This window comes from Aulonocara sp. 'chitande type north' Nkhata Bay, linkage group LG10, assembly GCF_057382095.1.
Source record: "Aulonocara sp. 'chitande type north' Nkhata Bay isolate Kocher_YH1m ecotype deep benthic linkage group LG10, A_spYH_male_GT1.1, whole genome shotgun sequence".
NCBI classification, from domain to species: domain Eukaryota; kingdom Metazoa; phylum Chordata; class Actinopteri; order Cichliformes; family Cichlidae; genus Aulonocara; species Aulonocara sp. 'chitande type north' Nkhata Bay.
The window spans coordinates 33,329,415-33,357,358 of NC_141353.1; the positions used below are offsets into that span (position 1 = coordinate 33,329,415).

At 42.2% G+C, this 27,944-nt stretch overlaps 1 protein-coding gene across 5 annotated transcripts; it reads right to left on the reverse strand.

Moving 5' to 3' along the window:
* On the reverse strand, nucleotides 1-27,740 carry LOC147321247 (uncharacterized). Of its 5 annotated transcripts, XM_086309598.1 has the most exons (22): nucleotides 27,471-27,687; nucleotides 25,080-25,244; nucleotides 23,008-23,066; nucleotides 22,406-22,529; nucleotides 20,680-20,736; nucleotides 20,211-20,415; nucleotides 19,881-20,129; nucleotides 18,678-18,833; nucleotides 18,321-18,599; nucleotides 11,564-14,118; nucleotides 11,342-11,468; nucleotides 10,793-10,898; nucleotides 10,121-10,326; nucleotides 8,278-8,447; nucleotides 8,123-8,191; nucleotides 7,890-8,038; nucleotides 7,467-7,581; nucleotides 7,196-7,383; nucleotides 6,920-7,061; nucleotides 6,680-6,806; nucleotides 6,082-6,252; nucleotides 1-4,051 (listed from the first exon to the last, which is right to left on the reverse strand). In XM_086309598.1, the coding sequence occupies exons 4-22, from the start codon at nucleotides 22,522-22,524 to the stop codon at nucleotides 4,028-4,030; spliced, it is 5,214 nt and encodes a 1,737-aa protein (XP_086165724.1). In that variant the 5' UTR covers nucleotides 22,525-22,529; nucleotides 23,008-23,066; nucleotides 25,080-25,244; nucleotides 27,471-27,687; the 3' UTR covers nucleotides 1-4,027. The 5 variants fall into 5 exon arrangements, 4 of the variants coding, with proteins under 4 accessions (XP_086165724.1, XP_086165722.1, XP_086165721.1 ...); XM_086309596.1 differs by having other exon boundaries at nucleotides 18,321-18,833; nucleotides 25,080-25,240; XM_086309595.1 differs by having other exon boundaries at nucleotides 18,321-18,833.
* Nucleotides 27,741-27,944: the final 204 nt, after the last annotated feature.

The window sequence follows — 27,944 nt, forward strand, 5'->3', positions numbered from 1 at the left end:
TTGTGGGATAATTTATCAAAACATTTTATTTTCTTGCACAACCATACAATATGTCACAGAAAAATCACAGAGGGATTTAAGACAGGTCTGGCTCAGGTTTTTTCTTCTATGTGAGTTCTTTTTCAAACAGTAAGTGCAGCATAAATCAAACAAGTCAAGAGGGGGAAAAAAGAAGCATTATTACACCCTCCAAATAATCCCAATAATGAAGACAAGACACGAAAAACCTCGACGCCATTAAAAGTCACATCCCTAAAAGTCTCTGCAAAAGTGTCAAGAGTTACAACTACTGCTAATGCTCATCATAAAATCACTAATGCCTCACAAGATTATGAATTTCATACAATGGAAAAAAAATGTTAAAAAAGATCTCGTATTTATCTGTTAGATACAGTACAAAGACATCATTCCATTTCTGTTACCAGTAAACTGTGTTGAAATGGTTCTGAGCACCAAATGGTTGGTTTGAGTTGTATCACTGACTTATGTTCATATATCATTATATGCTGTTTAATGAGGGGGCACTGAGGCAAGGAGGGGTCTAGCACCATGAAAATTAAACCACCCCCCTGATTGCACTTCCCCTATCAACACATTATGACCATACTACATTTTTAAAATACCTTGTAGCCCCTTGTCAAGTGACGTATCCTTTGATATGCAATAAATATATACGAAAACGACAATGTACAGTATAAATAATGTCACAATTTACAATTTTCCATTTTCTCTGTGATCCAAAAAATCGAAACTGACAACAAAAAAAAGAGGTATAAAAGCGGGAAAGATTTCCCATTGCAGTTATTTAAACTACAGTGAAACAAGATATTTTTAGGGTGTATTTTAATATAGCAACAACAGAAACAAATGACTAAGGTGGACAAGTCCGACCAAAGACGAGTTAAAATTTCTGATTGAGAACAAATCTACAGTCTTCTAGCAAACCTGAAAACAGATACATTATGTACATTGAATGGTGTGCACAGACTAATGAGGGGCAGAGGTATGATGTGGAAGATGTCATTCGTGGGCATTCTATTATAATGGTTATACGACAGTGAGGTTGAACCGCCATCCAAATTCATAAAAACAGACCCGAGCTTGTGGAGCGAGCACGAAAGACAACGGCAGGAAGAAAAGCTGCTGAATGTACTTGAAGCCGCGCTAGGCGCATACAGCATGGTAACCAGCCTCCCAGCGTCACACTACATTACAGAGCACGCGTGAGATTTTTAGCTTGTAGCTTAGAATTTTTTTAAAAAAGTATCTGTGACAAAATTAGTTGTGTTTATAAACAAAAAACAACATCATCATAGATTGCATTAATATGTGACTTAAAATCTCAACATGTGAAGCTACATCAACTTTGGCACATTTTGTAGCCAAGTAAAAGTGAACGCAAAATAAAAGTAGGTCATATGAACAATAAATGCGCCATTACTAATATAAGCAATAAAATGAATTAATGACAATGAAAATCATTTGATGTGCTGTTAAACAAAGAAATCTGGGTCTTTCCTGTCATATTTACATTCAGCCGCTCTTGAACATGCAATACTGTTCAAAAGTTTTGGTGCACTTTTTTTTTTTAGAATAAAAAAGTAATTTGTTTTTGGAAAAAAATTGAAATTACTTAGTAATCATTAGTTTAAATTAGACACATTGTAAATGATGATCAGTGACCACCGGAATCGTTAACTATACATCATTAGTAACTATTTTAATGGAGGGCTGTTTTCAGGAAGCATCGTGTGTTCCTGTGGTACACTGTTACCTGATACAAGTTTATTAAGTTAGAAGGCTAAGTGATCATGCTCGGAAGCTGCAGAATTGGCCTTTGTTTGACTGATTGCAGCTGCTTCATCAAGAAGGTTTATGTTCTAAATAATGAAGCTCTTCAAAAATATTTAATAAAACAGCGTATATGATAGCTTTCTCTGAACCAGCACAATCTGCTTATAACCAAGAGAAGTCGGAGGTCCTTGTGTGCAGCCAATAAAGTATCCAAGTACATCTGAGTCTCCAGTTTGAACAATAGATGCCACATGGCGTCTTCTCTGGCAGCTTCAACAGCGCCCATAAAATGCCTGTCTGAACATCTGCAGTAAAGAGGCGTCTAAGCAGTGTCACAAAGGAAAAAAGCCACAAGACGGGCAGAAGACCGAACAGCAAAATATGGCTTTTTCCTCACAACTTTGCTTGAAGACCAGAATCCTGGAGTCACCTCTTCACTGCCGACACTGAGACGGACGTTATGTAGCTGCTGTTCACTGAAGATGCCAGGTGAGGACCTGTGAGGTACCTGTTTCTCAAACCAGTCTTTAGTCAGTAATGGACTTTTCCTCTTCCTCAGCTGTGCACCAGCCTCTCCAAAATCTCTTTCCATTCTGATTAGAACTAGTTTGTCAATTTCTTTTTGGCTACAACTGAACGAGCCAAATTTACTGCTTCCGTTACTTCAAAAAACATTTTCACATGTACTCATTTAATTTACAAAAACACTCTTCTGACGACCACATAGCCTTTTAGCACGATAAAGCTGTAACAGGAAACACCGCAGAACACAGAAGTGATGGTTCTCTTTGAAGCAATGACGACTTTGTCCATTAATCAGAAATTGTTTTGTAGCATGTGGCATGTCTGATCAGCACTATGCCTCATTAGACAAAAAACAAATATGCTTCTATTTCAGAAACAAAAAATCTTCCGAAACCAACCCAAACTTCTGAGCAGCAGCGCACTGAGCTGGACCCTTCAGGACTGACGATACTGACGCGGCCTGCAGTCTGACCTCACTGGTTTTTGCATTATAACATGATTGTGTGTCCCTCCGGACGTTTCACTTCACGAGCACTTCACTGACATAAACCCGAACGGCGACCCCTGCTCTCTCGCACCCCATCTATGCACACCACTGCGTATCCCATAAATTTATTCACAATTTACAATTATTTATCTTCTCTGTCATCTAGAAACAAGAATATTGAAACAAAAGAGGTATAAAACTGGGACTGTTTGCCCATTCCAATAATGAAAAAAGAGAAAAGAAAAAGACATCACAATGCCTTTTTTCCTCCATGTGTCATAGAACCACACCTAACACCATTTAGACCTGTGAAGAAGCCAAAAACAAATAAGACAAGTTCGTTTTTCTTTCTGCACACTTCATTTTCAAATAAGAACAAAACTGTTTTAGTCCTCTGCTAAACCCGTATTTTAGAGACACTGATAAAAATTTGTGTTTTTTTCTTTTTAATGCTTACATAAAACCTTTGTGTGTGTTTAATCTTCTAATTATCTCTCCTCTAAAGTTCACAAGGCCAATGTGGTGTACTTCTAGGCTGGTAAAACTTTTTTTAAGCATCTAACGAGCATAAATAAGATTGGAATAGCACCTCAGAGAGTTTACAGACAGGAGTTACAAATGTCAGAGCTTTTACCTGAATATGAAAAAAAAACCAAAAAAAAACCCCAACAACAAATAACCAGAAACAGAAACCAGTACAATGCCAAATGTGACAATCAGCTACTTCTCTTATGAAGCGTTTCCCCTGCTGGTACATTAGAATCACAGCAAATTCATGGACACATAGAATAACTAGATTGGTGTAAAAAAGTTCTACTGAATTTGCATAAAAGTACCTGAATCAATACACAGAACTGGCTACTTGACGCTTTTGAATCACAGCAGTGTCCGTTGAAAATACATCACCTGATTTTCAGTGCTAGCAGTGCTCACATTGTGTTTTTTTTCTCCTGTCCTTATCTAAAATGCTTCTTGTGAAAAGTACCAGTCTAGTCATTCTATTTCAAAACACATGTCCAATCAGCAGCTGGTATGGGGAAGACGGTGAGCTATATAGTTGGACTGGCTGAGTATCCATACCTTACAGTGTGATGTAAACAATACTGAGTAAACGTGATTGGCTGATTGAGACAGTGTTTGCAGGAACAGATTGCCTTGAAGGCAACATTTGTGCTGCCATTAGAGTTTTGGTTATGGCTGAAAGACACTGTGGAGGAGTCCTCACTTTGAGAAGGGAGTTGGAGTCTGAAGGATGAGGGGAGAAAAAAAAGAGGAAGAGAGACAGTTCAGCTGGGGGTTTGGAAAGAGCTGTTATCAAATACTCATTGCATTACTGCGGACTATTTTTCAAAGCAGACAACTAGTATCTGCAATAAGGATGTTGTTTATTTAAAAGCACCAGGACAGGGAACCTAGCAGACTCCCTTACTGCAGCAAGAAATCATAATGTGAACCCCAATTTTACAAAATGGCCAAAAGTAATATAAATTTTAGCCAAATAACACATGACTTATTTGATATGTATAATGGTAGATGAGAGCAGTTCTAGGGAAGGTTAACCAAAGCCAATAAAAAACAAAAAAAAGAGAAATCGAGAGAAATAAACTCTCATTCACACATTTCTAAAGGGAGAAACTCTAAAGGCTGGATTAACATAATAGCGTCACATCAGCCACCAGTAAACAGCACTTCATCCAACCCAGTGTGCTTTTTGAGAATGATGACTATTCTCTGTTTAAATGACAAATACATGATTTGGAAGCAAGATGATATCACTTTGTAAAGTGAAGCAATGTAGCTGTTTGGAAAAAAATAAAAGTTACAGGGAAATTCTGATTTTCTTTTTTGGTTGTGAACTTCACAAATTTGCTAGCTCAGCCTGTTAAAAAGAAAACGTAGGAAGGTAATTTCGCTAAAACAACACCATGAAAAAGTATTTGACCCCTTCCTGATTTCTTAGCTTTTTGCATATTTGTCACACTTACATGATTCAGATCATCAAACAAATGGTAATACTAGACTAAGATAATCTGAGTAAATACAGAATTTTATCTAGACCTACCAAGTGAAAATGTGAAAAAGTAAACCTGGTAACTTCTTGTGTCATCCTTGGCAGCAAGAACTGCAATTAAGCATTTGTGATAATTGGAAGTGAGTCTTTCACATCGCTGTGGAGGAATTGTGGCTCACTCTTCTTTAGAGAATTTGTTTTAAGTGAGCCACATTGGAGGGTTTTGGGGGGATTTAAATCTGGACTTTGGGCACTCCAAAAACCTTAATTCTGTTTTTTTGAACCATTTAGAGGACTTGCTGATGTGTTTTGAATCACTGACCTGCTGCATAAGCAAAGTGTGCTTAAATTTAAGGGCATGAACTAACGGCAGGACATCCTCATTCAGGATTTTCTGGTAGAGAACAGAACTGATGGTTGTACCAATTATGACAAGTCGCTCAGACCCTGAAGCAGCAAAACAGCCCCAGACAATCACAGATCCACCACCATGTTTGACTGCTGGTGTGATGTTCTTTTTATGACATGCTCTGTTCCCGTTACATGATGCAAAAAAAATAAATAAATAATTATAAACCAACTTTTGTCCAGTTAGTCCACAGAATATTTTCTTGAGGATCATCGAGATGTTTTTTGGCAAACATGAGATGAGCCTTCGTCTCTTTCTTACTGTTGAATCATGAGTGGGTTCCTTAGATGTTGTTCTGGGTTCTTTTATAACCTACTGGATGAGTTGTTAAAAGCTTTATGGAGTAATTTTGGTAGGCCGGCCATTAAAGTTTTCTCCATTTGTGGATAATAGCTCACTGTGGTTTGCTGGAGTCCCAACGCCTTAGAAATGGCTTTATAACGCTTTCTTTCAGCGACTTTGTTTCTCAGTTGTTTCATGATAATGATGTGTTGCTTTTTCAGATCTTTTAGCCTGCTCCACTTTGTCAGACAGCTTTTTTAAAGTGGTTTCTTGATTAGACATGTGTTGCAGGCCTGCTCACAGTCCATGAAATTGAACTCATTTAAAAACTACAGTTTGTATTTACTTGGGTTATTTTTGTCAAATATTTTTATGATCTGAAACATGTAATTATGACAAATATGTGGGGAAAAAAAAATCAAGAACGGGGGAAATACTTGTTCACAGCACCGTAGCTCCAAATGCATGACAGAGATGCCATCAAAAACAAAAAACAGTCTGAATAAATACATTTAATTCATTCCAGATGCCAGATTAAAAAGTGACCATTAGAGATTATAAAATCATACTAACCAGCACAAAACCGTCATAGATTTTCATCAGCTCCTCTGTCCGATACTGTTCCAGCACCACTACTCCTGTCAGCGACGGGCTCTTAGCTCTGGCACAGTCCTCACAGTGCACCACGTAGGTCGTCTTACTACTGTTCTCACTGGTCACAAACAGCAAGTTAAACACCTCCACCTGCACAAACACAGTGTAGTCAGCACCACTTTAGTCAAGCATTAGTTCATATTTAGTGGTATGACTCTGTTGGGGAACCTTCCAGACCCTTCTATATGCAGACATAGGGAGAGCCAAAGCAAAGCCCCAACACAGGACAAAGCAGGTATCAGCGACTGCAGATATAACATTGCTTATGCCAGAAACAGCATGAAAAGGAGCAGCTACAGCAGAGGAGGGTTACAAAGCAGCTTGCAGGTATGCAGCACTGAGGGAAAGCTAAAGCAGCACAAACAGCATCTTCTAGGATGGATTTGCCAATTGGATGTGTAAAAGGGTGTCAGCTGAGCGACCTCATAGCCTGATTAAACTAACACCGCGCTCGACTTTTGAAAGTGGGACTCGTATCATGCTTTCACTTCTTTCACACAACAGAAGAGTCACTCACATCACACTCGTTGCAGTAGTAGGCTGGCTCGTCTTTCACGCGGCTCTGGTAACAGATTTTCTTCCCTGCAGCCACCAGCTGGTCTCTCAGAATCTGGATGTGCTTGATGGACTGCAACAGGCAGTGTCTGAGTGTTTGAGAGAGAGGGAGACAGAGAGGGAGGGGAAGACAGTGAAAGATGTAAACTAACGCCCCCTCACATACACACATGTATTCTGTAGATGCAAACACACATCTTACTTGATCATCTTGAAGGTATCCTGATCTGTGATTTTAATTGTGCGAGCCACATTCCAGGAAACGTGGATCATGGGAACGATTGACTTAACCTTCTTCACCTCGTTCCACTCAAAGCGCTCCAGGGCGAGTTGATATTGGTATGCTGGAGGAGTGAAAAAAAAGCAAACACAAAACAGTGGCTGACAAAAGGCAACAGCATATTTAAGTAGTAACTTTAGACAAAGAGGTTTGAAGCTGCTGCTTTTGGCTTATTTTATTTTTGTCCTTGTAACTCACAGTTGAGTGGTCCCACATTCCAGGCAATGTTGTTGCACCAGCCCACAGCTTGGACCCAGTGCACAGTCCCTGCATTAATCCACACCAGGTCGCCTGGCCTCTGGATGAAGCGGTACACAGGGATGTTGGAACTGTAGAGATCCTCTAGAACTGGCCACCAGGAGCCTGTAAGGTAGTCTACTCCATGCCTGAAGGAAAGACCAAAGCAATTCAGGCTACAGTAACATCTTTTGTATCATTTTTGTTTCAACTGAATAAGTTCTTAACTCACTTTTCACATAAATTATTAATAAGTTCCCAGTAGTGCTCATGGACTGCGAACCACTCGCAGTCACCAGGCCCGATGTTGATGTTAACTGAGCAGAAGTTGTTGTTCTCTTGATGACCTGATGAGAAACACAAGCAGTCCTTTTAATTTGAAAAGCAAAGTGTGTAAAGTGTGCGTGTTAGTCCCCATAGGGAAATAGTTCCTCTGCATTTAACCCATTCACCCAGTGAAGCAGTGGGCAGCCGCCAGTGCAGCGCCCGGGGAGCAGTGTGTAGGGACGGTACCTTGCTCAGGGGTACCTCAAGGTAGCCGTTCAGTGGAGTCGAACCCCTGACCTTCCGATCATGGGGCTACCACTCTACCTACTGAGCTATCCCTCATTTGAAACATTAAAAAACACCCTCCTGAGTCAAGACACGCACTTACCTGGTGTACGGCTGCCCGGCACCTTCATGTAAAGCTGGACAGTGTTCATGCCCAGGATGGTGTGACCGACGTGACTCAGCATGTTGTTACTGGATTCCACTCGCATGAAAGCTGGCAGCTTCAGCAGCTCCTGCAGCTGGGGCTTCCACCTTGAAAAAAAAAAAAGTCATAAAAAAAGAAGGTAATGTGAGAGATTGTGGATCCTCGATTAGGTAAGTTTAACATGATCTTACCTTTTAGGATCAGACAGATCTATGTTGGTCCCGAATTTAATGATCTTTCCAACAGGTTTTTGCTCTGAGCTGGGGAGAGACACAAGCCTAACATGAATATGCTTCGCTGTAATACTGTGACCTTTTACACGAACAGATCACAGTTTTTCACTAACCTCAGAGAGCTGTTGGCATGAGGAGGCTGAGCTTTGCTCAAGATGGACGCAGAACTGGCTTTTGAGGTATGATTGCCTTTACTGTTGGATAGTGTCAGAGCGGCTTTTGTGGCTGCCGATTGGTTTGGAGTCTGTTCCTCATCTTCCTCATTCTCACTCTCCTTCTCCTCCTATAATACATCTGCATGAGCTTAGCTTATAACTGATAACAAATGCATGATTACATAAATTCAAGGTAAGTTTTGGACAGAAACATCTGTGAAGTCAATCACGTTTTTGCCTGCATGTGTTGATTTCCTCACTTCAGACACTTAAATTGTTAAACACAAACTACTACACATCTGCTTACTAACCTACAACCTTCATTTAATGTATTTTATTCAAATAACCTTTGAACAAAATACCTTAAAATACTGTTAGTGTCCCCCTAATGCTTTAAACGATGGACAGACCTGCATCAAAAGTAAATACAAGTCTAAGAATATAAAACAATTCTGAATTATCATTCACAGTGGAACACATAACACATGTATGCTTATTTACAGAAGCATGGATTCTTTCTTGAAAAATATACATCTCACACATCTGAGATGACAAAAAAGAAGCTAATCTCCAGTTTGCAAAACATTAGTTTTCATACAACTTTAAAAATGTTTTTAACACACTGCAAATCACTGTTGTTTATTCAAGTAAACCAACATTTAAGTTCTAGTTCATGGACCCCACTTCAACCTAATTCCAGTCTATAGCATAGCGGTTAACACATTTGTCTAACACAGAAAAGATCACCACATTTTTTCATGATAAATAAGGTTCTCTTAACTACGGGACAGGACTTTTAGCTTTGAGATAGCTTTGCCTTTCTCAGACAGAAACATGAACTTTGCGATCCTTGGATGCTTTGTTTTATACTGTTATCAGATGAACACATTAATAACGTGCCTATAACTGCACCCAACAACCTTCTGTTTCATTCAGACATTTAAAAACAACACTCCCAAAATGTTCCCGCTTGTCTTATATTCAGACCTATGATTACATTCATTCATGACCTCTTTTTTTGTTTGTTTGGTTTTTTTCTGTGCTGATACATGGAAGAGCTAGCAGCCTTTATTCTTCAAGAAGCATAGCAGTAGGAAATGGACGGCTCAGATTTCTGTCCCTGGTAATATATGCAAGACGATCCAAAACACTGCCTTCATATTCAAATCACAGCTGTAATCTGTTTCTTTTTTTCAACACCAAAGATAGTGCTTATTTGTTTTGCATGTGTAGCTTCCTCCATATCGGTCACAAAACAGGTGTGGTAAGAAAGCCTGCATTGATGCGCACTTCTTGTTGGGAGGGATTTATAATGCACTCTGACTAAAAGCCAGTTGGTTTAAAATGGAGCTTAATGCAGTGGACTGTGCAAATGGGCAGACAGACTGCAATGATATAGGAGCCTTTTGGAACTGGGTCACATACTGTTGCCCATGTCCTCTACTGGTCAATCCCCTTTCCTCTTTAACAGACAGAAGAAATGACCTGAAGCCACCTGGCCATACACCCTATTTTGAACTTTTTCTTGTTTGCTTTATTAAAATACCCTGGTCTAGCAAATGCTGCTGAACTTCCAACCTGAAGTGTCCGTTAAAAAATGATATTCAGGGGTGAAAAGACACCAGCAGGCAAACAACAAATTTAGCAATGTCAGCAATCACATTAGAACATGTGATACAATATTTCTTTAAAATCTATTTAGCCATGAGCTGAAATAAAAGCTGGTGCAACTCAATTATTCAGTCAGTTATTTAATTACCCAACATTAATTGCCATAAAAGTAACATGAGAGTATGCCTACCTGCAGGCTCTCCTGAAAGGTGGAGGCCTGGTACTGGGCGTATTTGGCAATGATGGTGTGTGAGCGGCTGCTCTCGCAGGGCCATGTCTGACTCGCGCCACTTGCATCCCAGTTCTCATCAGCAGGCTGCTTAACCTGAGTCCTCACTTCCACTGCATGGTCTGAATTGGCCTCCACCAGAGATTTGGTTGAGAACAGACCAAGATCTGCGATGGAGAAAGAAACAGAGAACGATAATTACCAGATAATTACAAAAACAAAATTTTTTTCCCCTGTTCAATTGCTGAGACCGGTGTTGCCATGCAAATGAATTCAAAGCGGCAATCATAGAAGAGTGGTTGCCAAGCCATCAATCGCAGTTGAGAATACATGTTTTGCATTTAAATGTGAAAGATGAAGCAGGAAGTGTTAGATTAGATTAGATTAGATAGAACTTTATTAATCCCTCGGGTGGGTTCCTCTGGGAAATTCGATTGTGTTATGTGGCTAACAAAATTTAAATGGGTTATATAGCAAGATACAGCACTATTAAAATATCCACTACTTCTATGACAAACCAGTTTTTTTTAATCTGAACAATCTGTGCCTAATTTGACCTTTCCTGCTTCTTGTGTGATGATTTGAACAAAACAATAAAGTAAAATTATTTTTTTTAACAGTAATTAAACTTACTAAGGCGGAGGGAGCCAGCGAGGCCTCTGATGACCGTAACAGCGTTTTTGGGATCAGTGCAGAACTGAAGCAGAACCGGAGAAAAGGCATCCCTCTTGCTCTCCAACTGTGAAAACAGCACGGGGTAAACCATGATGAGATCTGAATGCAGTGTTGGAGAACATTTCTCTGGAAACCAGGGGAAAAGTCCTCACAGTAGGTTTGAAATTTGCAGATTTCTCAAACAAGGTGTGTTAGGATAGCTCTCGCTTGCTAACCAATAAACAGGCCAAGAAATAGAACTGAGCTAAATGTTAACATGGGGATTTGTTGTATATCCATAAAAACTAATTGAACTGCAATCCATCCAGTTTTTTTTAAATTTCCAAGAGATTTCATTCTTAACCTTTCAAAAGTTGAGAATGGCTAAGCTAGGCTAGAAAGGTTAGCAGGTTTTTGACCAGCTTAGCCTGAGAACATGATCCGCAGAACCAGCCTGTTAGCGTGGCTAAAAACAAGATTACTTTTGAAGTCTGGTTACTTGAGCTCCATTAATTAGCACATACTCACATAGATGCTTGGTGTAGGAGGATTCAGCTTATCACGAGGAATGGGGGTCTCCACTGCAATGTTGGGTTTAACCGAGAATGCGGGAGGCAAGTACGACTCCTTGAATTTCCCTTTCAGACTTGCCCCCCTAGGAAAAAAAATGATACCAGAGCATTAATACTCATTAAGAGAGGTGAATAACACTCAGTGAGCTGGTAGCACATTTGTCAGCTTTATACTCACCTGCATGCTCTGATCACATCAGCGGCTGTGTTTGTGATGTTGATCTTGGAAAGTGGGATTGGGATTCTGGGCTCCTGCACTTCTGATATATTGAATGTCTGCCTTCCGCCGCTCTCCACTTTAACCAAGAGGATCTTCAGCTCCTTAGACAAGCCCATGGACAGCGCTTTCAGTTTCAGTGGGTCCACTTTACTTGCTGGTGCAGGACGATCTAATTTGGTTGGACTTGTTGATACAGCTGATGTTGAATTTGAGGTGGTAACGTCTGTATTTCCGACTACACAGGCAGTCTCATTAACGAACCCTTTCTTCTCATCTGTTGTTGCATTTGAATTCCCAGTGTCCACTTTTTGTCTTTTGATATCTTTACCATTTGGGGTTTGATTTTCCTGAGGAGTCTGGCCCTTCATGCTGTCTTTGACCAGTCTGGCTGAGTATGAAATAACTGGCACTGAAGATAAAGCATTGCTGTCTTTTACATCGGGTACTCTACTTGTTTTAATTTTACAGCTGATGACCTTATTTTCTTCTCTCTTTATCTTAATCTTGATCGCTCCCTCTCTTTTCCCATCCTTTACCTTCTGTTTTCTCTTTTTCTCTTTGCCTGCACGTTCTGTCTTTGTGCCGTTTCCACTTTCTTCCTTGGTAGAGGGAGCTTGCTTTACCATCTTCATTACTGTATGTGTTGTGGTCAGAGTCAGCTCCGCACTCAGTGCCCCATCCAAAAGAGTCTTCGTCCTCTCCATCGGGTTTGCTGCATCCTTGTTGTCTTGTTTCATCACATCTTGTACATAACTCTCATTTCCCTCCTCTTTTTCCTGCACCATTGAGCTGGTGGCTGGCTTACTCACATCTGTCTGACTGCGGAATTCTTCAAGTGTGTCTGAGGTAATGTGAACTGGTGATTGATTACTGGGTTCGGAGGATTCTGTGGGATTTGATGTAGGGAAGAAGTCCTGGCTCTCGGGGCAGTGGATATCTGGGCCCAGTTCAAGAGAGGAAGAGTACTTCACTCCATTGGCATCACTAGCAGGAGGACCGCCGAATGGACCACCTCGGCACGCGACCCTCTGGCTGGCAAGTAAGGTGGCCAGGCTCTCAAAGACATCATCAAGACCTGCGTCATCATTGTGAAACTCATGAAGGGGAGAGCCAGACAGCTTCCTGCTGCTGTCCATCATCGCTTCTTTTTCTTCCTCCAGAACTTGTTCAATTGTACAAGGTAGATCAGAGAATTCAGACATGCTGCTGTGGGAATAATCTTCTGCACTCATATGATCAATGCTTTCACTCTCTACAGGAGGGGGTGAAAGACATTGAGTGGGGCTGAGCTGGAGGACAGGTCTGCTTAGTACACCTTTCTCTAGCTCCTCCTCCTCATCTCCAAGATCTGATACTGGAGATCCCTGCCAGCTAAGCACAGGAGGTGTGTTGGCAAGGTTGTCTCCCGTTTCCCTTAAATTTCCCATCACAGCCACAGGCTGAAGGTCTGGAGCATTGAGAACTCCTCCCTGCCCACCTTGCTGCTCTAAGCCAGCCGAGCACACTGTACTGAGAGGCGCTAAGGCTTTAAATAAGAGGGAAGGGAGTATGTCATCTGGCTTTGCTCTTGGCTCACCTTCCAGTTGGGTTGAGACGATGGTGGAACGCTTGCTGGCCTGGTGGTGGCTGGCTTTCTTAGGAAGAGGGGTTTCTGGGGCACTGCTGCTCTTTTTGAGCATTTTGTGATTTTCAGACTTTGAGGATGGCTGCTGTGAAGTGGGCCTGGGATGAAGGGTGTTTGTGGATGACCTATGCGTAGTCTTTTCTCCTTTTTCACTCCTGTCCCTGTGCTTGTGTTTGGGTGGTGACTGGGCCTGATTCTCTCCGTTCAAAGTCTGCATTTTACTTATCTTTGCCTCACTTAGACAGGTGGAAACAGAGATGGAAGAAAACATTTCCTGTTCTGTAACTTTCATTTTGAGGGCTAATTTCCGTTCCTTCTTAGATGCTTTATCGCGTTTCTTTTTCTTCTCGGCCAACCTTTTCTCCTCTTTTTTCTTCCGCCTTTTTCTGTCCTCACCCTTTCTGCCCATCTTTGGAACGTCACCCTTCTTCTCCTTTTTCAGCAGCTTATACTTTTGTTTGGATTCAGACTTTTTATCTTCTAACTCCCTCTCAGGCTTGTCCACTCTTGCTCTATCGTGGGGAGACTGCAGTGAGCAGAGGAGCTGTGAGGTCTTCCTGTACTTGAGGTCTGAAAGCCTAGATTTTGAACCAGCATGGGGTGTCGGAGATGTACTTGATCCCCGACTGGGTCTCGGGATGACACTGGGACTTTCTTGGAGCTTTAGCTGCCCACTGAGGCTGGGACAACGCGGCTGAATGACTGGTGAATCTTTTCTGCCATTGAGCATTTTGTCTGTAGAAGGACTGGAAGGAGCACCTGTACTGCTGGAAGTAAAACCTCCATTGTTCGGACCACAGAGTACAGATGAGTACTGAGGAGAGTTTACACCAGATTTCAAGAGGGAGGGGTCCCTTGAATTTGTCCGTTGATGAATGCGCTGATTCTCCTGCAGAATTAATTTTGCATCAGTAACTTTAAGCTGTATTGTACATTTAAGGCCTTTATACACCAGACATGTAAAATTGGTTAAGTGTTAAAAATATCTTTCAGACTCACTTATTCTTGGTGCACGTGACTGTGCAAGTGACTGTGTAATTTTACTGGACAAACTTGTCATGTACTTTTTGGGACCAAGCTGAATTTTTCTAAGTTTTCTGATGAAAAGAAACATTCTGACCAATCAGATCACTGAATCTGGCAAAAAGTGTGATTGTAGCTCAAAGCCAGTACTGAATAGAGATGGCACGATACCACTTTTTTATGTCCGATACCGATACCGATATCATAAATTTGGATATCTGCCGATACCGATATGAATCCAATATAGTGTTTTTTAATCAACAAAACTGTTTTTTTTTAAAATATCTTGCTGCATTTTGTATAAGTTCATACTCAAGTTTAAAACAACAACTACACTAAAGCTATTCTGTTATACCTGTATGCAAAAAAGAAATGTTTCATAGTTCAGCAATACTGATCAATCTAATAAACTTAAACCTACACCATCCTCCCTATTCTGGTATTTTAAAGAGTACTTAGCGTAAATATTAAGCAACCTAACTAATAGGGTTCCAACTCCCAGCAACAAAAATAAATAAATAAAAAATAGGGAACCACCCCTCACGCTCCACCTCATGATGCTTAATTGACGTAATCAACCTTAATTTGATGCAGTGTGAAAAAAAAATGTACAGAAATCAATTATTTTTCAAGAAATATTAAATAGATTCAACATCTTTCTTCAACAACATTGCAGACTGCACAGATGGTACCTTCCCAAAGGAAAAAGTACTATAGCTTACTAGGGTATATATATTAGACTTAATAGTCACTATATACAGTAATTGACTTCTATTCATTTTACATCAAATTAAAACTTTGGGTGTCAGATAATTATTTATTAAAAGCTAGACATTTTAAATGAGAATAAGAAAGAAAAGTATGTCTTTGTGCCCCCTTTTCCCTGTTAATGCCCTATCGGCCCCCCTGGCTAAACTTTGCTAGATCCGCCCCTGCACAGTTACCAGCCGTCAGCTACGTAGAAAAAGATTCTCGAGTAGAAAGTAATATTAAATAAATTCTAACAACAGCTTATCAAGCTTAAACGTGCTGCTGTTGTTTATCCGCTGGTTTCCTCTTTCTGGTGCAAAGTGGGCCAAAAACAAACAAGAAAGACGGACTCGCGACAGAAAAGCCGATCAGCTGATCATTAAGCAGTTTCATGATTGAAGTAGCAGCAAGAAGAGGCAGTCGCTTGTTAAGCTTAACGCAGGAATGCTTTACATTCAGAGATGGACTTACACACTTGCTTTACTTCTCTCGGGGATAACTTTGTCGGAGATGAAATGCCGGGTTGCTAGCGAAGCTCCAAATGCTATCCAGACCACGACAGGTCCCGCATGCCACAGCCGCTCTATCACGTGATGCATACTGCTCCGACGTGCTAACGTTCTGAGGTGAGTTACGGCGTGTTGCAAGTTTTGTGAGGTGCTTTCGTGATATTTAATGGATCGGATTACATTTTTTATTTTTCTCCGATATCCGATCCAGTAATTTAGGTCAGTATCGGACCGATACCGATACGTAATATCGGATCGGTCCATCTCTAGTACTGAATATGCAATGATATGTAAATAGTAAAATTATACTGTTTTACCTGTTTACACACAGCTAAACACTAGGGGTGCAACGATATTCGTATCGATATTGAACCGTTCGATACAGTGCTTTCGGTTTGGTACGCATATGTATCGAACAATACAACATTTGTAATTTATTTTATCAACTTTCCTTCTGACGATGCTGTCTGTGTTGAGCGCTCAGTGAATCTGCGTTCGACTACTCCGCCTAGGCTGCACTGTCGAGCGCAGATCCACTGAGCGCTCAACACAGACAGCATAGTCAGAAGGAAGAGCGCAGGGCAAGCTAGCAAGACAGAAGTTAAGCTCTCCTTGCAACATGGACCTCCCCCACCCTCATTCAGATCTGGCGTTTGGAATTATTTTGGTTTTCATGTGACGTATGACCCTGAAGGTAAGCAAGTCATGGACTAAAGTAAAACAGTATGTTGGATGTGCCATGCAATGCTCAATTACATGGGTGGGAACTAGTGTGTTAGCGCAGTTAGCTCGTTAACGTGTTGGCCGTCTAGCCCCATGCACGGGGCGATCGGCGGTAGCTCGTTAACGGAGATTTGCCGTGTTGTGGCGTTAAGGTCATTTCAACGAGATTAACCTGAAAGCACTAGTGGGAACATGACGAATATGACTGCACATTTACGCAGACATCATCCTAGTGCAAAGACAAAAACAACAAGCATGCTACTAACTTTAGCCGAGTCATTTAGACAGCTGTTAGCACATGATTCTCCTTATGCTGCTGAGAATATAGCCCAGAAGAAGCGGATAGTATAGCTTTTATTTTGGAAAGAGACATTTCTCTGTAATAAACTCTCTTTTCCAAAGATGAGTGATTCCTCAATCAGATACAGGGCTTGCAATATCGCTAGCCCGACGTCCTGGAGCTAGCGATTTTTTCAGTCGGGCTACCAAAATCTATCTCTTCCCTGCCCGTCGGGCTATTGTAGGAAGAAAAAATATATGTCAATGCTTTTGCATTCTTTCAGAAATGTAGCTGGGTAATTATGTCATTGGCATCGGTGAGCCACTGTCAATATGTGACATATTGAAATCGCGTTTGAATTTGCGCTTGTTTTTTGCTTTCACTTTGCAATCGTGCGAACTGTGTATAGAGAGCGACAGCACTGATCTGTGAGTGATGATAATTTGTGCACCAATTCCTCTGACATCGTCTTATTAATCGTTAGCTTACTATGCAAACATGACAAGTGAAATCTCCCGCAGCAAGCTTAAACATGTGAGAGGTTGATCGCGCAGAGAATCGCTGAGCTTATGTGAGTGCGTGTGTAAAAGCAGCAGGATATATATTTTAGTTCTGCTGAGCCAAATAAGACAGGTCAGGGTGAAGAAGTGACAGCCAAAGAAAAGCTTACCACAAAACGGAGAAGTTATGACAAATCAGACTATAAGGCAAAAAGAAAGTGCAGCTTTATGGTTTCATGGACAAAATAATTTCTGTGGCTGCAATATGACGAGCTAAATAACCAGGGCTGCACATAAGTGGTCCGCAGGTGCGCATTCGCTGTCAAAATAAAAAACACGCACAAGGGTTAGGGTTAAATTTAAAAACTGTACCTTTGAGTTTAAATATATACATTTATAATTTTAATAAATGACAAATTAAAAAGGCATGAACATTTTTTTTGTATCGAAAAAATATCGAACCGTGACACCAAAGTATCGAACCGAACCGAACCGTGAATTTTGTGTATCGTTGCACCCCTACTAAACACTGTTCAATCTGCTCTCGGAAATTACTTCTCTGCCTCCTCAGATGTGGTCCAAACTCTGTCAACAAGAATTCCAACTACCCCACTGACATCCTGAAATATGTACGAAAGTGTTCGTGATACAGCTTGAACTCCTGGACCAAACCAAGAAATTCTCCCTGCTGCTGCCTTTATGTGAGAATTGGATGAGCTCAGAATCTCCTTTTCTTCCTTTTCTTCCTTTTCTTGTTTAGAAACATCAGGATCAGCTCATCATCGCTTCATGTCAACTTTTTTCACAGTGCGTTTTTTGAGAATTAATTTTCTGCTAAAATTCAGCGCTTCGACGAGCGGTCGACAAGTTTGCATCTGAAAAAATGTGGAATGTGTCACTTTTCCGCTAAGTACTCAGTGTGTAATGGTCTTTAGGTTCACAATGAAACTGGGGATGTGGAAGAAAACACAATTATACTGACACTAATCATTAATCATTATTAATCGATTTAACTATAGGGTACTGTAGCTAGGATATACAGATCCCAAACGCTCTGGAGGATCCTCAGGATGGGTGGAAAAAGACCAGGTTACTTTTTCTTTCTTGTACACAACAAATAACATCATGGTCACCAGAGCATGACCCCTTTAAAAACATACTGTCTCCTGTCAATTCTGAAGGTGATAAAGAGCAACATCTACCCACACTTTATGAGCATATGGCTTTGCAATAAAAACACTCTACCTGTTTACTATGTGTAAAATAGCATACTGAAATAAAAGTGTGATAGTAGTTTATCTCTTACTGTGCTTTGTTTGTGATAATGGTTCCAAGAGTCCTTATCCTCCAGAGGGTGTAGTGGGGCGTTGTGCTGAGGTGCTCTAGGCTGGCCTGTGTGCCGTTGATGGTTATAGTGATGGTGTTGGTGGCTGTAAGGCACACGGGTGTGGTCTGCTGGTGAAGATGAGATTTTCCGCTCGACCTTCCCTCTGCTTCCATAATGCGGTGGCCTCCTGCCGCAGCTCTGGTTGGATGGCACTGGGTCACTGAAGCCGTGTTTCCCAGCTCGCAGTTTAGAGGTTTCCTGCAAAAGTGAAAAACCAGATTTGGGAATCAATGGTTGTGCCAAATCTGAGGAATAATACATGTTGTACATGCTCACCTGTTGCTGTTTTGTTGAGGTCCTGTGTTCAGAGTGGTGGCATGGACCCGCCCTGTCACTTGGAGGCTTCCAGTCGTCCTGGTTGGAGCGCTGTTGGTGAGGTGGTGATGGGGCACGAACAAGTAAAGGTAATTGCCTGGATCCAGTATGACAAGCCTAAACAGATAAATATCCTTTCTTTTAAAACTGCATTACACCAATAGGTGGGGCTGTTACACAGAAATGAAATGCCATGTAGCATATAGATGTGTACATGTAAACATAGTGACAGCAGTGAAATTGGCACAGTAAGGTCAAATGAAATTATCTGACTAAGTTTAAGAAACTAAGGTTAATAGAAAAAAAAACAATGTTGTATTCATAAATAAATATTGATTAGTGAGTAATTATGGCGTTAAACAAACTGATCCATTCACGTGAACTTAAAACGAATCCATTAAACATGCAGTGTTTGAGTGCCCGAGATGGACATCACCGACCTCGCAAATTGAGTTTCCTGTATGTGGCTAGAGACTAGCTACATATGTAATAGTCAAAGTCCTATGTTTTATGGCCTGAGAAGGCTTCCCCTTCAACAAGCTAAAACACAAGGGAAAGGGATAACACAGCATCTGTATAAAATACCATCCTCTTCTTCCTCACCTCAAGCCTCTGCTCCTGAACCGAAGTCAGGGCTCTAACACACAAAGATGTACATAAACTTTACTTCCAGTTTTTGAGCCACTTCAAAGAAAGTTTCACTAGAGCCAGCTAATAGTAGCCAACACGGTAAAAAACGCCGCTAACAGCAGCCAGAAACACAGAAAGCCTTTGGATATCCTCAACAACTTATCTCAGCATAACTGCCATTGAACAGAAGTTTTACACAGTTTTACAGACGTGGATACATATTGCACTCACCATAGATGAATTGAGGCCAGAGGTTTTGAGGTGACTTACGGGGTAAAAAACGTAAAACACTTTCCTGATTTACTTTCCGTGTTATTCAAATATGTTAAAACAAAGCATGTACAAAAATGCTTTTATACACAGATAGTAGAAAAAAAGTTGACCATAGCAGTTATGGGTTACTGTTTACATTGAATGCTTTTGATCTCTCTTGGCTGACCGACTGCAATCTCCTGACATCTAGCAGTGACATTTTACGCATTTTGCGTTTAAAAAATGAAATAAAGGTTGTGTCTCCAAATCAAACACATTTACCTGATCAGGTCCAAAGTCTCTTCTCCTCTTAGCTGGACACTCATCCCGGGGGGTTAATGGGTGCTCCGGGGTTGGACTGTGATGATGCGCTTGCTCCCGTCGCTGGTGGAGGGCTGGCCGTTTCCATGGTCCTGTTCTGTTGTTCACCATCCTGTCTGGGAAACTCCTGCGGGGGTCCGAGTGGGCCCATCTCTCTGGCGTGGTTCCCTGAAGCTCCCTGTTGTTGCGATGCAGGCGAGGAGCCCCGTTCTATTGGGAAAAGAAAAACAATACAGTCAAGATTCCTTAACTAATGACTTATCGGCAACACCTCACCACAAAGTTGCTGACATTGTTTTGCCAGTTTGCGTAGCGTTCCTCTGGTCCTGGCAGATAACCATTGTTGGTGCCATCTCGGATGTGGAACGAATGGATGGAGTTGTGATGCCAGTTCTGGACCTCAAACTGCACCTCTTTACCATCCCAAATTCGCAGCAGCTGGCTATGCCCCTTTGGGATACCTTTGTCCGGGACATGGTTGATTGTTCTGTCACCCCTGTGAAAACAACTAAACTCAGGACCACGCTGTGGACAGGCATTAATGGTAATTACACCACAGTACAACGGAAACTTTTCCGGTCAATACTCAGATTCATCAGGGCATCAAGAGTTGTACTGTTCAGTTTCTCAGTACGAGTGAAGCCAGCTTAGAGAAAATGACACTGACAAAAGCAGTTTCAGTCACAAATCACAGCACATAGCTCTGAAAGCTGGTCAACACAAACCCCTTTAAAGTGTGGTATGAACGATAAATACTTACCTGCTATAAATACGACTTGACAGAGAATGATATGGCTGTTTGCGCCCCTCTTGGAGCCTATAGTGGGGGACAAAAAAATATTGTGTTGTCTTAATTCGTTTCAAAAGATGTGACGCTTTTACTCGTAGCCTGAAGTCAGATTAAAGCTAATTTCTCAAATGTTTTCTGCAAATAAATGTTAAATGTAGTTCACTGTTGCTCAAAGTTGCTCACAACTTTGGACATACTCAGAAATGAGGTTTTCCTTCACAGCGACTCTAATCCAGTTTTTTCCCACATGCTAAACTTCACAGCTTGTTCATCAAAGGTCTCTGCAAGAATAATTTAATCCCACTGTTTCTAAAATTTCTCCTGGCATGCCTCCTCTTCAGAAAATGAAAATAGTTTACGGCCCACACCCCACAAGAAAATGTTTTCAAGGTGTTTTTTTTCTCTGTGAAATAAATGCTATCACCACAGCATTAGCAGAATTTTGTTTACTTATGTTAAATAAAGAACACTATATTTAGCTTTATGTTTTTACCTACAGCCCTGCAGTGGCTCTATGCTCCACCAGAGGGGCCTGATTAAGAAACACTAGTTTAACCACACACGGTAACCACCATGACTCAACCAAACTATTTAAACTTTAAGTGGTGGATGCGCATAATAAACACATCAAATACGTAGTGGAATAAGAGCATCAGCTTCATTTCTACATTACTTATTTAGATTACTGTTATCAGTTAGTTCAAACTGCTCTAAAACACTATATCCAGGCAGTATGTTTTTAAACTCTTGGCTTTGTATGATGTGAATAACAGCTGATCTCCCTTATATGGTCATCTCATGCACAGCGCTTTGTCTGCAAGAACACACTCTCTACCTACCTGCTGCTATGAGAAGCAGCCAATCAGAAGCTAAGTTTGCTTGAAGGTAGTGGAAAGAAAACTAAAATGACTTGTTTCAGACATTAGATGAACTTGGCTGCACCAAGGCTCCGTATAAAATGCATGAAGATTATTTTGATCTGCGAATCATGCAAAGCTACTGTAGCAGCTTTACCCTAGAAATAGGAAGAAAACTATGGAGCTGAAAACGAGCGCTTTCCTTTCACTTTTATTATCTATTTCTCTCCAAAAGCCGCGACTGCACATAGCTGCATGAGCTACAGTCGCATTCATCAGCGCGTACCCTCAACTGTTGCAGCTGAATAGCGAGACTTGAGTCTTGTGCCAACTGCAGCTGAAGATGCTGTAGTTTCATTCACCACAAGCCTGTCTGTTGAAACCGCACACGGGTTTATTCCCACAGCTGCACATGAAGTGAGAGCTTTTCATGAATATGCTCATCAGAGTTTCAGTTGATCAGTCAGCCACATAAAGTGGCTCTTATCTTGAGTCAGCCCAGACTACAAAAGGCTCAGGTCTCACGTGCTCAAGTGACCCTTGTTTGAGGAAGTTTGAGCATCGAGTTGTTCCACTACCAACGGCCGCAGTGAGCTTAAACCCAGAATCTTTTTTTAAAAGTCACACTGGCTTTCTTAACTGATGCAGCCTTAGTGGTTAATTTTTTTCATATCAATATGATCAGAGACATGAAAATAGAAACAAACGAATATAGTATGGTGAGGCACATGCATAGCACATGTTATCTGCTGCAGGTGAATCACATGTGTACCCCTTAAATGAAATACTGTCCTGCAAGTGTTGCGTTTGTGTGTGGGTTTGGGGACGGTGCTGCTGACCTCTGTGTGTGGCTCCAGGGGCGAGCATTTACAGGAGCCCATTGTCCTTTGTTAGGTCCTCCAGCTGAGTAGGAGTCCCATGTGTTACGGCCAGAGTAGAGCTCTGCTGGGTGATACATGCAGCCTGGAACACACACACAAACACACGCACAGAGTTTAATGTGTAAGTGAAAATGCTGAATACACAAATCAACCTGTAAATATTTAAATACCCTGACTTCATGAAATGCAATTTCAAAATGATGCTCCTTTAAACTTTTAACACAAATTTCAGCATGCACATCCCAGGTATATGAAATGCATATACTGCACACATGCTGTATACGGTATTCAGGGTCCACTGCAATGAATTGTGCAGTAATTTTCATTTGAAGTTAATTCCTACATTCATACCACGTATATAAAAAAGGGAGCTTTAGTTCCATGATACTTATACCTCAGGTCGATGCAGCTCTGGGTTGTAGTGCAGTAAGGACTTTGGGTGATAATAAACTCTGTACGGTAGCGCCAAATTGTGAAGTATGTCTGCTTTTAAATAGTCACGCACAAACACACCCACACACAGAGAGCACAGAGACAGACAAAAATATTTATGTGGTTACCAGTCTTGGTCTGTGTTTTGGAGGCCCTCCACTTCACACCTGAGAGCAAAAAAAGCAGTCTGTGGACAAAACACGTGGTTAAGTGAAACGTTCCGTTCAAGGCATTTTTCCACAACACTTGCATTTCTTCTGGCGTTATAAGAAGCTTTATTTTTTTAATCATGTGGGTTTGTGACTGAACTGATGCCACACTATCACTCTGTGTGCTCCCGGTAGATTTAATTCTGCTCGCCGAATTTTCTGCTGCTGCACTGTATCTGCTCAGTGGTAATACCATCACTCAGCCAGAGCTGCACTGTGCACTCAGCTTCTCTCTAATCACAGCCACCACCGCCAGTGGTCACCCAGTGATGGGAAAAAAAAGCCCACTGCAGTGAGACCATGGGCCATGGCAACCTCACTTTGAAGACAAAGAAAGAAAAAAAAAAACCATGGTGGCCTGCTGCATTTATTTTATCACCATTCCCTTCAAGCCATAAGTCCCTAATTTACTGACAGAGCTGGTGGTAGATGTGGCTCAAATCAGCAGCAGACATCCACAGTAGGAGTTCATTCTAGCCAGCTTTATCAGTCGCTATTCCAGGAGCTCTGCGTTTCCCTATATTCCTCCTAAGCCACAATCTATATCAAGTCAGGAGCTTGCTGCACTGTATCTGTCTTTTACAGTGTCTTACAGCCTCAATTCTTATTTCCACTTTTGTGATTGCTTTCATTGCTTAAAACAGGAAAGTCACACGTACGTCTTTCATTAGCGTGGACCGAAAAGATCACTTACTGCCTCTAATGATGACACACTTTTCTTGCTGAAGAAAGCTTTGCTGTTACGGTGAGACATTGGCTTCATTTCTCACAATGAATGATGAACTGGCATGCAGCATTTCACCACTTCCCTCACTGTGCATTCATTCTACTATAAGTAGGGTTTTTTTGTTGTTTTTTTCATGGTTCTGTGCGTGGTGAGACTGTTGCAGCTGTGTTATATTAACTTTTCTGCGAGTGCTGAATGAGTGAAGGAAGCAGCCTCTTCAAGGGACCATTTCCAACCAGTTGCTAGAGCAACTGAGGCCAGACAGTTCCTAATGCTGTAGCTCTAGGCTTTTCAGACTCAACTGCATTTAGATGTATTTTTAGAGCACACTGAGAACACAACAGGTCTTTAAGCGTGCACACAACGTTGCACTGCTAGCATGCATTACAACAACACTGCATGCTTTCACTTTCACATACAGAACCGGGTGACATCAGTCATCGCTGGGTTATGCTGTGCAGCAGATGCAACACATCTGGCGACATCCACCCCAGTCCTGCTAAAAATCTGCTGTTTCAAACGTCCGCAATTCCACTCTGCCTCTTTATCAGTAAAAGTCTCCTTAGCTGAGATATCGCTTGGTTCTGTTAATGTATTTTGAGTGTTTGTGACTGTCCCAAACAATTACTTGCATACAACAGTTTCCACTTTTTTCCTACTTTCACAACATTTGCGGACAAAGTGCTGCGGTTGCTGTGCTTGCAAGTGATGGGGCAACGGTATGCAGACCCATCTGGTATAGACCCTCCCTGCTTACAGTGTTGTAGGGGGAGCCGTCAGTCAGCACCAGCTTGCATTTGACTCCACACAACAACGGCTCTGTGGCTCCAATATTAAACCCATGTGTGCAGGAGTTAATTCAAGACATATGGGCTGTAGCTGCGAGGCCACATGATGTCATGTGCAGAATGGGTTAAGTTGCTGCAGGTTAAACTCCCTTCACAGCAAGGTAGCCCAAAAGAAAGCGTACACAATTCCAAAAGTGTAGTATGTAAGAGCTGACTTTATGAAATGCCAGGTGCATTCAATTACCACTGTACCTTTGGCCACTACAGTCCCCTCTTTGCTTTGGCAGTGTGTAACGTTTGTGCGCAGACAGGTAAAAAGCCTTCATTTGTTGACGCCTATTGTTCACTTAAACCCACCATCTCCTTTCTCTTTCCATGCCACCAAAGAAGGACAGCCATGTAAACCCACATCTGGCTATTTGAAACCAAATGTAGAACCCATGTGTGTGTTTGTGCATCTCTTACACAAGTCTTACCTTCAAAATAAATGCTGAGAGAACAGTGTTGTTGGTGGAGTTGGGGGTGAGTGGGAGTGGGGACTTTCTGGTCCAAATTAGATGATGCTGTCAGGCCGGAATAGAAAGACAGCAGACCCGCAGAGTCTCGGATCCCTCTAAATAGACATCCTCATCCTTGGCTAGCTGGTAAACACACACACACAGACAGACACACAGTAAAAAAGGACTGAGGAAATACCATCGCCAGTTGGTGCACAGATGTACAAGATAAGGAAGGTTTTGTTTGTTTGTTTGCTTTTTTAAGAAAAAGGGCACTTCCATCTCATCTGTCCCCTGGGTACACCTGCCCATTCTCTTTCTTTCTGTTCTTGTTTTTTTTTTGCAAAGATCTACATTGCTGCAAACCTGACCCCCTCTAAGACAAAGAGCTGTGAGCAAGAGAGGAGAGGAAGCATGGTTTGACAAGCTGGCAGGCATTCTTTCCTCCTGCCTTCCCCTCCTTGCTGGTCTGCCCTTTTGCCTTTGCTCTCTTCCTTACTTGTTTCAACAAGGCTCTTTTTTTTTTCCTTCTCCCTCCCTCTTGATATCCAATATCCCACCCTTTCTCTTCCAGGCAATCTGTACGGCTCTGCCCATGCCTCACCCTTCCTTTTCTCTGCACGCTGTGTCCTTGTATCCCTGGCAACCAATGATATCATTTAGTCCAGAGCTGGGAGGAAGGCCTCGAGCAAGGAGGGGAGTTTTTACATTTGTGTGTGAATTTTGACATGGAAATGGGGGGGGGGGGGGGGCGAGCGGTAGGATTTAATGGATCCTGCCACATTTCTCTGTTCGCTCTCTTCAGGCTTGGGTGTTGTTTACACAGCAGCTCTGTCAGCTCCTGAGATCTCCAGAGCTTCAGAAACAAGCTGTCAAATTCATGCAAATCTTCCACCACGCCGACTGCAGTGACCCCGCTGCAGATGTGCAGATCTTTTTTTCCACCGAGGCTCCATCATGTGCATGTGTGTGCGTGTGTGTATATGTAGCACAGCTCCTATACCATAAAAGGAACGATGGGCTGCCTCTGGTGGTCTCCTATTGCTAAGCTAACACAGAGCAGAGACGTGAGGAGAACAGATGGAGGAGAGCGGACGAGCAACAATGTACAGACGAGAAACAAGAGACTGGGCAGGCTCTCGTGCACATGCGTGATTTTATCGGACGCCGGCCTTAAATAGTGTCACCATCGCAGAGAAAGAACGTACAGTATGAGGCGAATATCAATCACATTTCTAAAAATAACCCCCAACACACACACGCATACACACACACACACCCCTTCTTGCTCTATCCCCCTTCTCCCTTTCTGTAACAGCAGCTTCTTCCCAGTGTATGCTCCATAAAGCACAGCTCTCCGAGGGGGTGCTGGAATGTACCAAGGCAAGGTCAAGAACAAGAAAGAGGGGTGCCTTTTGCAAACAATGCAAAAAAATGAAGCTTTTTTGTACAGCTTTCCCCCCTCTCTTTAACAAAAGACTGTGAAGCAGGAGTGAAGAAGACACTGGATGCATGCATGAATGCGCGTGACAAACAGCTGGGTTTGTGGGAGAATGGTAACCTAGAAATGCACGTGCAGGTGGTTGCTTGCACTGATCCTTTCAGCTGAAAGCATACACCAGGTTCACATTACTGACAGTAATGTCAGACTGCTGCTTTTCCTTTCAAAATCACAAAAAGGGATTGCTTCTGTTATCAAACGTGACCCAGATATTTAGATGGAGTCAACGCATGGCCAAAGAACCACTGTGGGAAACATGTTGAGGGAAGTGAACTTTGAGAGGAGCCCAGCAAGTGACACAGTTCAGACCTGAGCTAAAGCCATAATTACAGCACTTGGTTGCACTGAAGAGCCTTACTACTGTACACCTCTTTCCCTCCCTCCACGCTCACACAAGAGGATATTCAACAGTTTAAATGTGCCGGAGAGCACCGATGTAGCCATAACAAGAGTGTAACTGCAACAGTTCCCCTATCTTCAACCTCCCCCTCCCATCACATTTCTGTTCTTGCGCATGCTGTATGTCTGCACGTGAGCATGTATGTGTGCATGTATGTGTATGTGTGTGTGTGTGTATGTGTGTGAGAGAGAGAGAGAGAGAGAGAGAGAGAGAGAGGGAGAGGGAGCTTCATTCATGAACGTGCGGCAGTCTGCAGACACCACACACACTGCAGTATGCTCATCCAAGGCAGATCGTTCAGGCATAGTGACACAAATAACAGCAACAATGCAAGGGGACAGAAAACAGTTACACTTCTCCTTCCACAGTGCTGTACACAAAGCGACACATTTCCACTCAGACATAAATGCACATCCAGTCCCCCCCCCCGCCTCCCTCCTGCCCACCCGCCCGCGGTTCTCTCCTTTACCTTCTTTTTTTTTGTTGTTTTTGTTTTGGTTCTCTCTCGTCGCACGCCCCTCTGTTCCCCTTTTTCCTCCCTTTCAACTCCTGGCCACCTCGTCTCTCGCACGATCCTCTCCTTTCTTCCCTCTTCTCCTCCTCTTCCTGTTTCCACTCCACTCCGATGCTGGTTCTCGCTCTCGCAGCAGACCCATCCATGTGCACAGAAACGACGGGGGCGGGCCGGCCGACTGTCAATCACGCGGTGCGAGCGAATGAGGCGCGCGAGCTTCCTATCAAACACACTTTGCAGGGTATGCGAGAGGAGAGGGGAGGGGAGAACGGCAGACAGAGAGAGAAATAAAGAGCCCCTCTTTATTTCCCCTCCCCTGTGTGTATGTGTGTGTATAACCTGGAACACAGCCAGTACAGTAGAGGAGATATTTAAATCTCTCCACAGCTGTAAAATAATCTTCGGAAGCAGAGAAATTGGTTATACATG

Bases quoted from the DNA above. Each gene is read 5' to 3' on its own strand.
- LOC147321247 (XM_086309597.1), bottom strand. From the start codon at position 22,524: ATGTATCACCCAGCAGAGCTCTACTCTGGCCGTAACACATGGGACTCC. The intron at 10,327-10,792 runs GTAAGTTTAATT...TCTCCATCGCAG, and splicing joins CGCTGGCTCCCTCCGCCTTA to ATCTTGGTCTGTTCTCAACC. The intron at 6,253-6,679 runs GTGAGTGACTCT...GTGTTTGTGCAG, and splicing joins ACTACTGCAACGAGTGTGAT to GTGGAGGTGTTTAACTTGCT.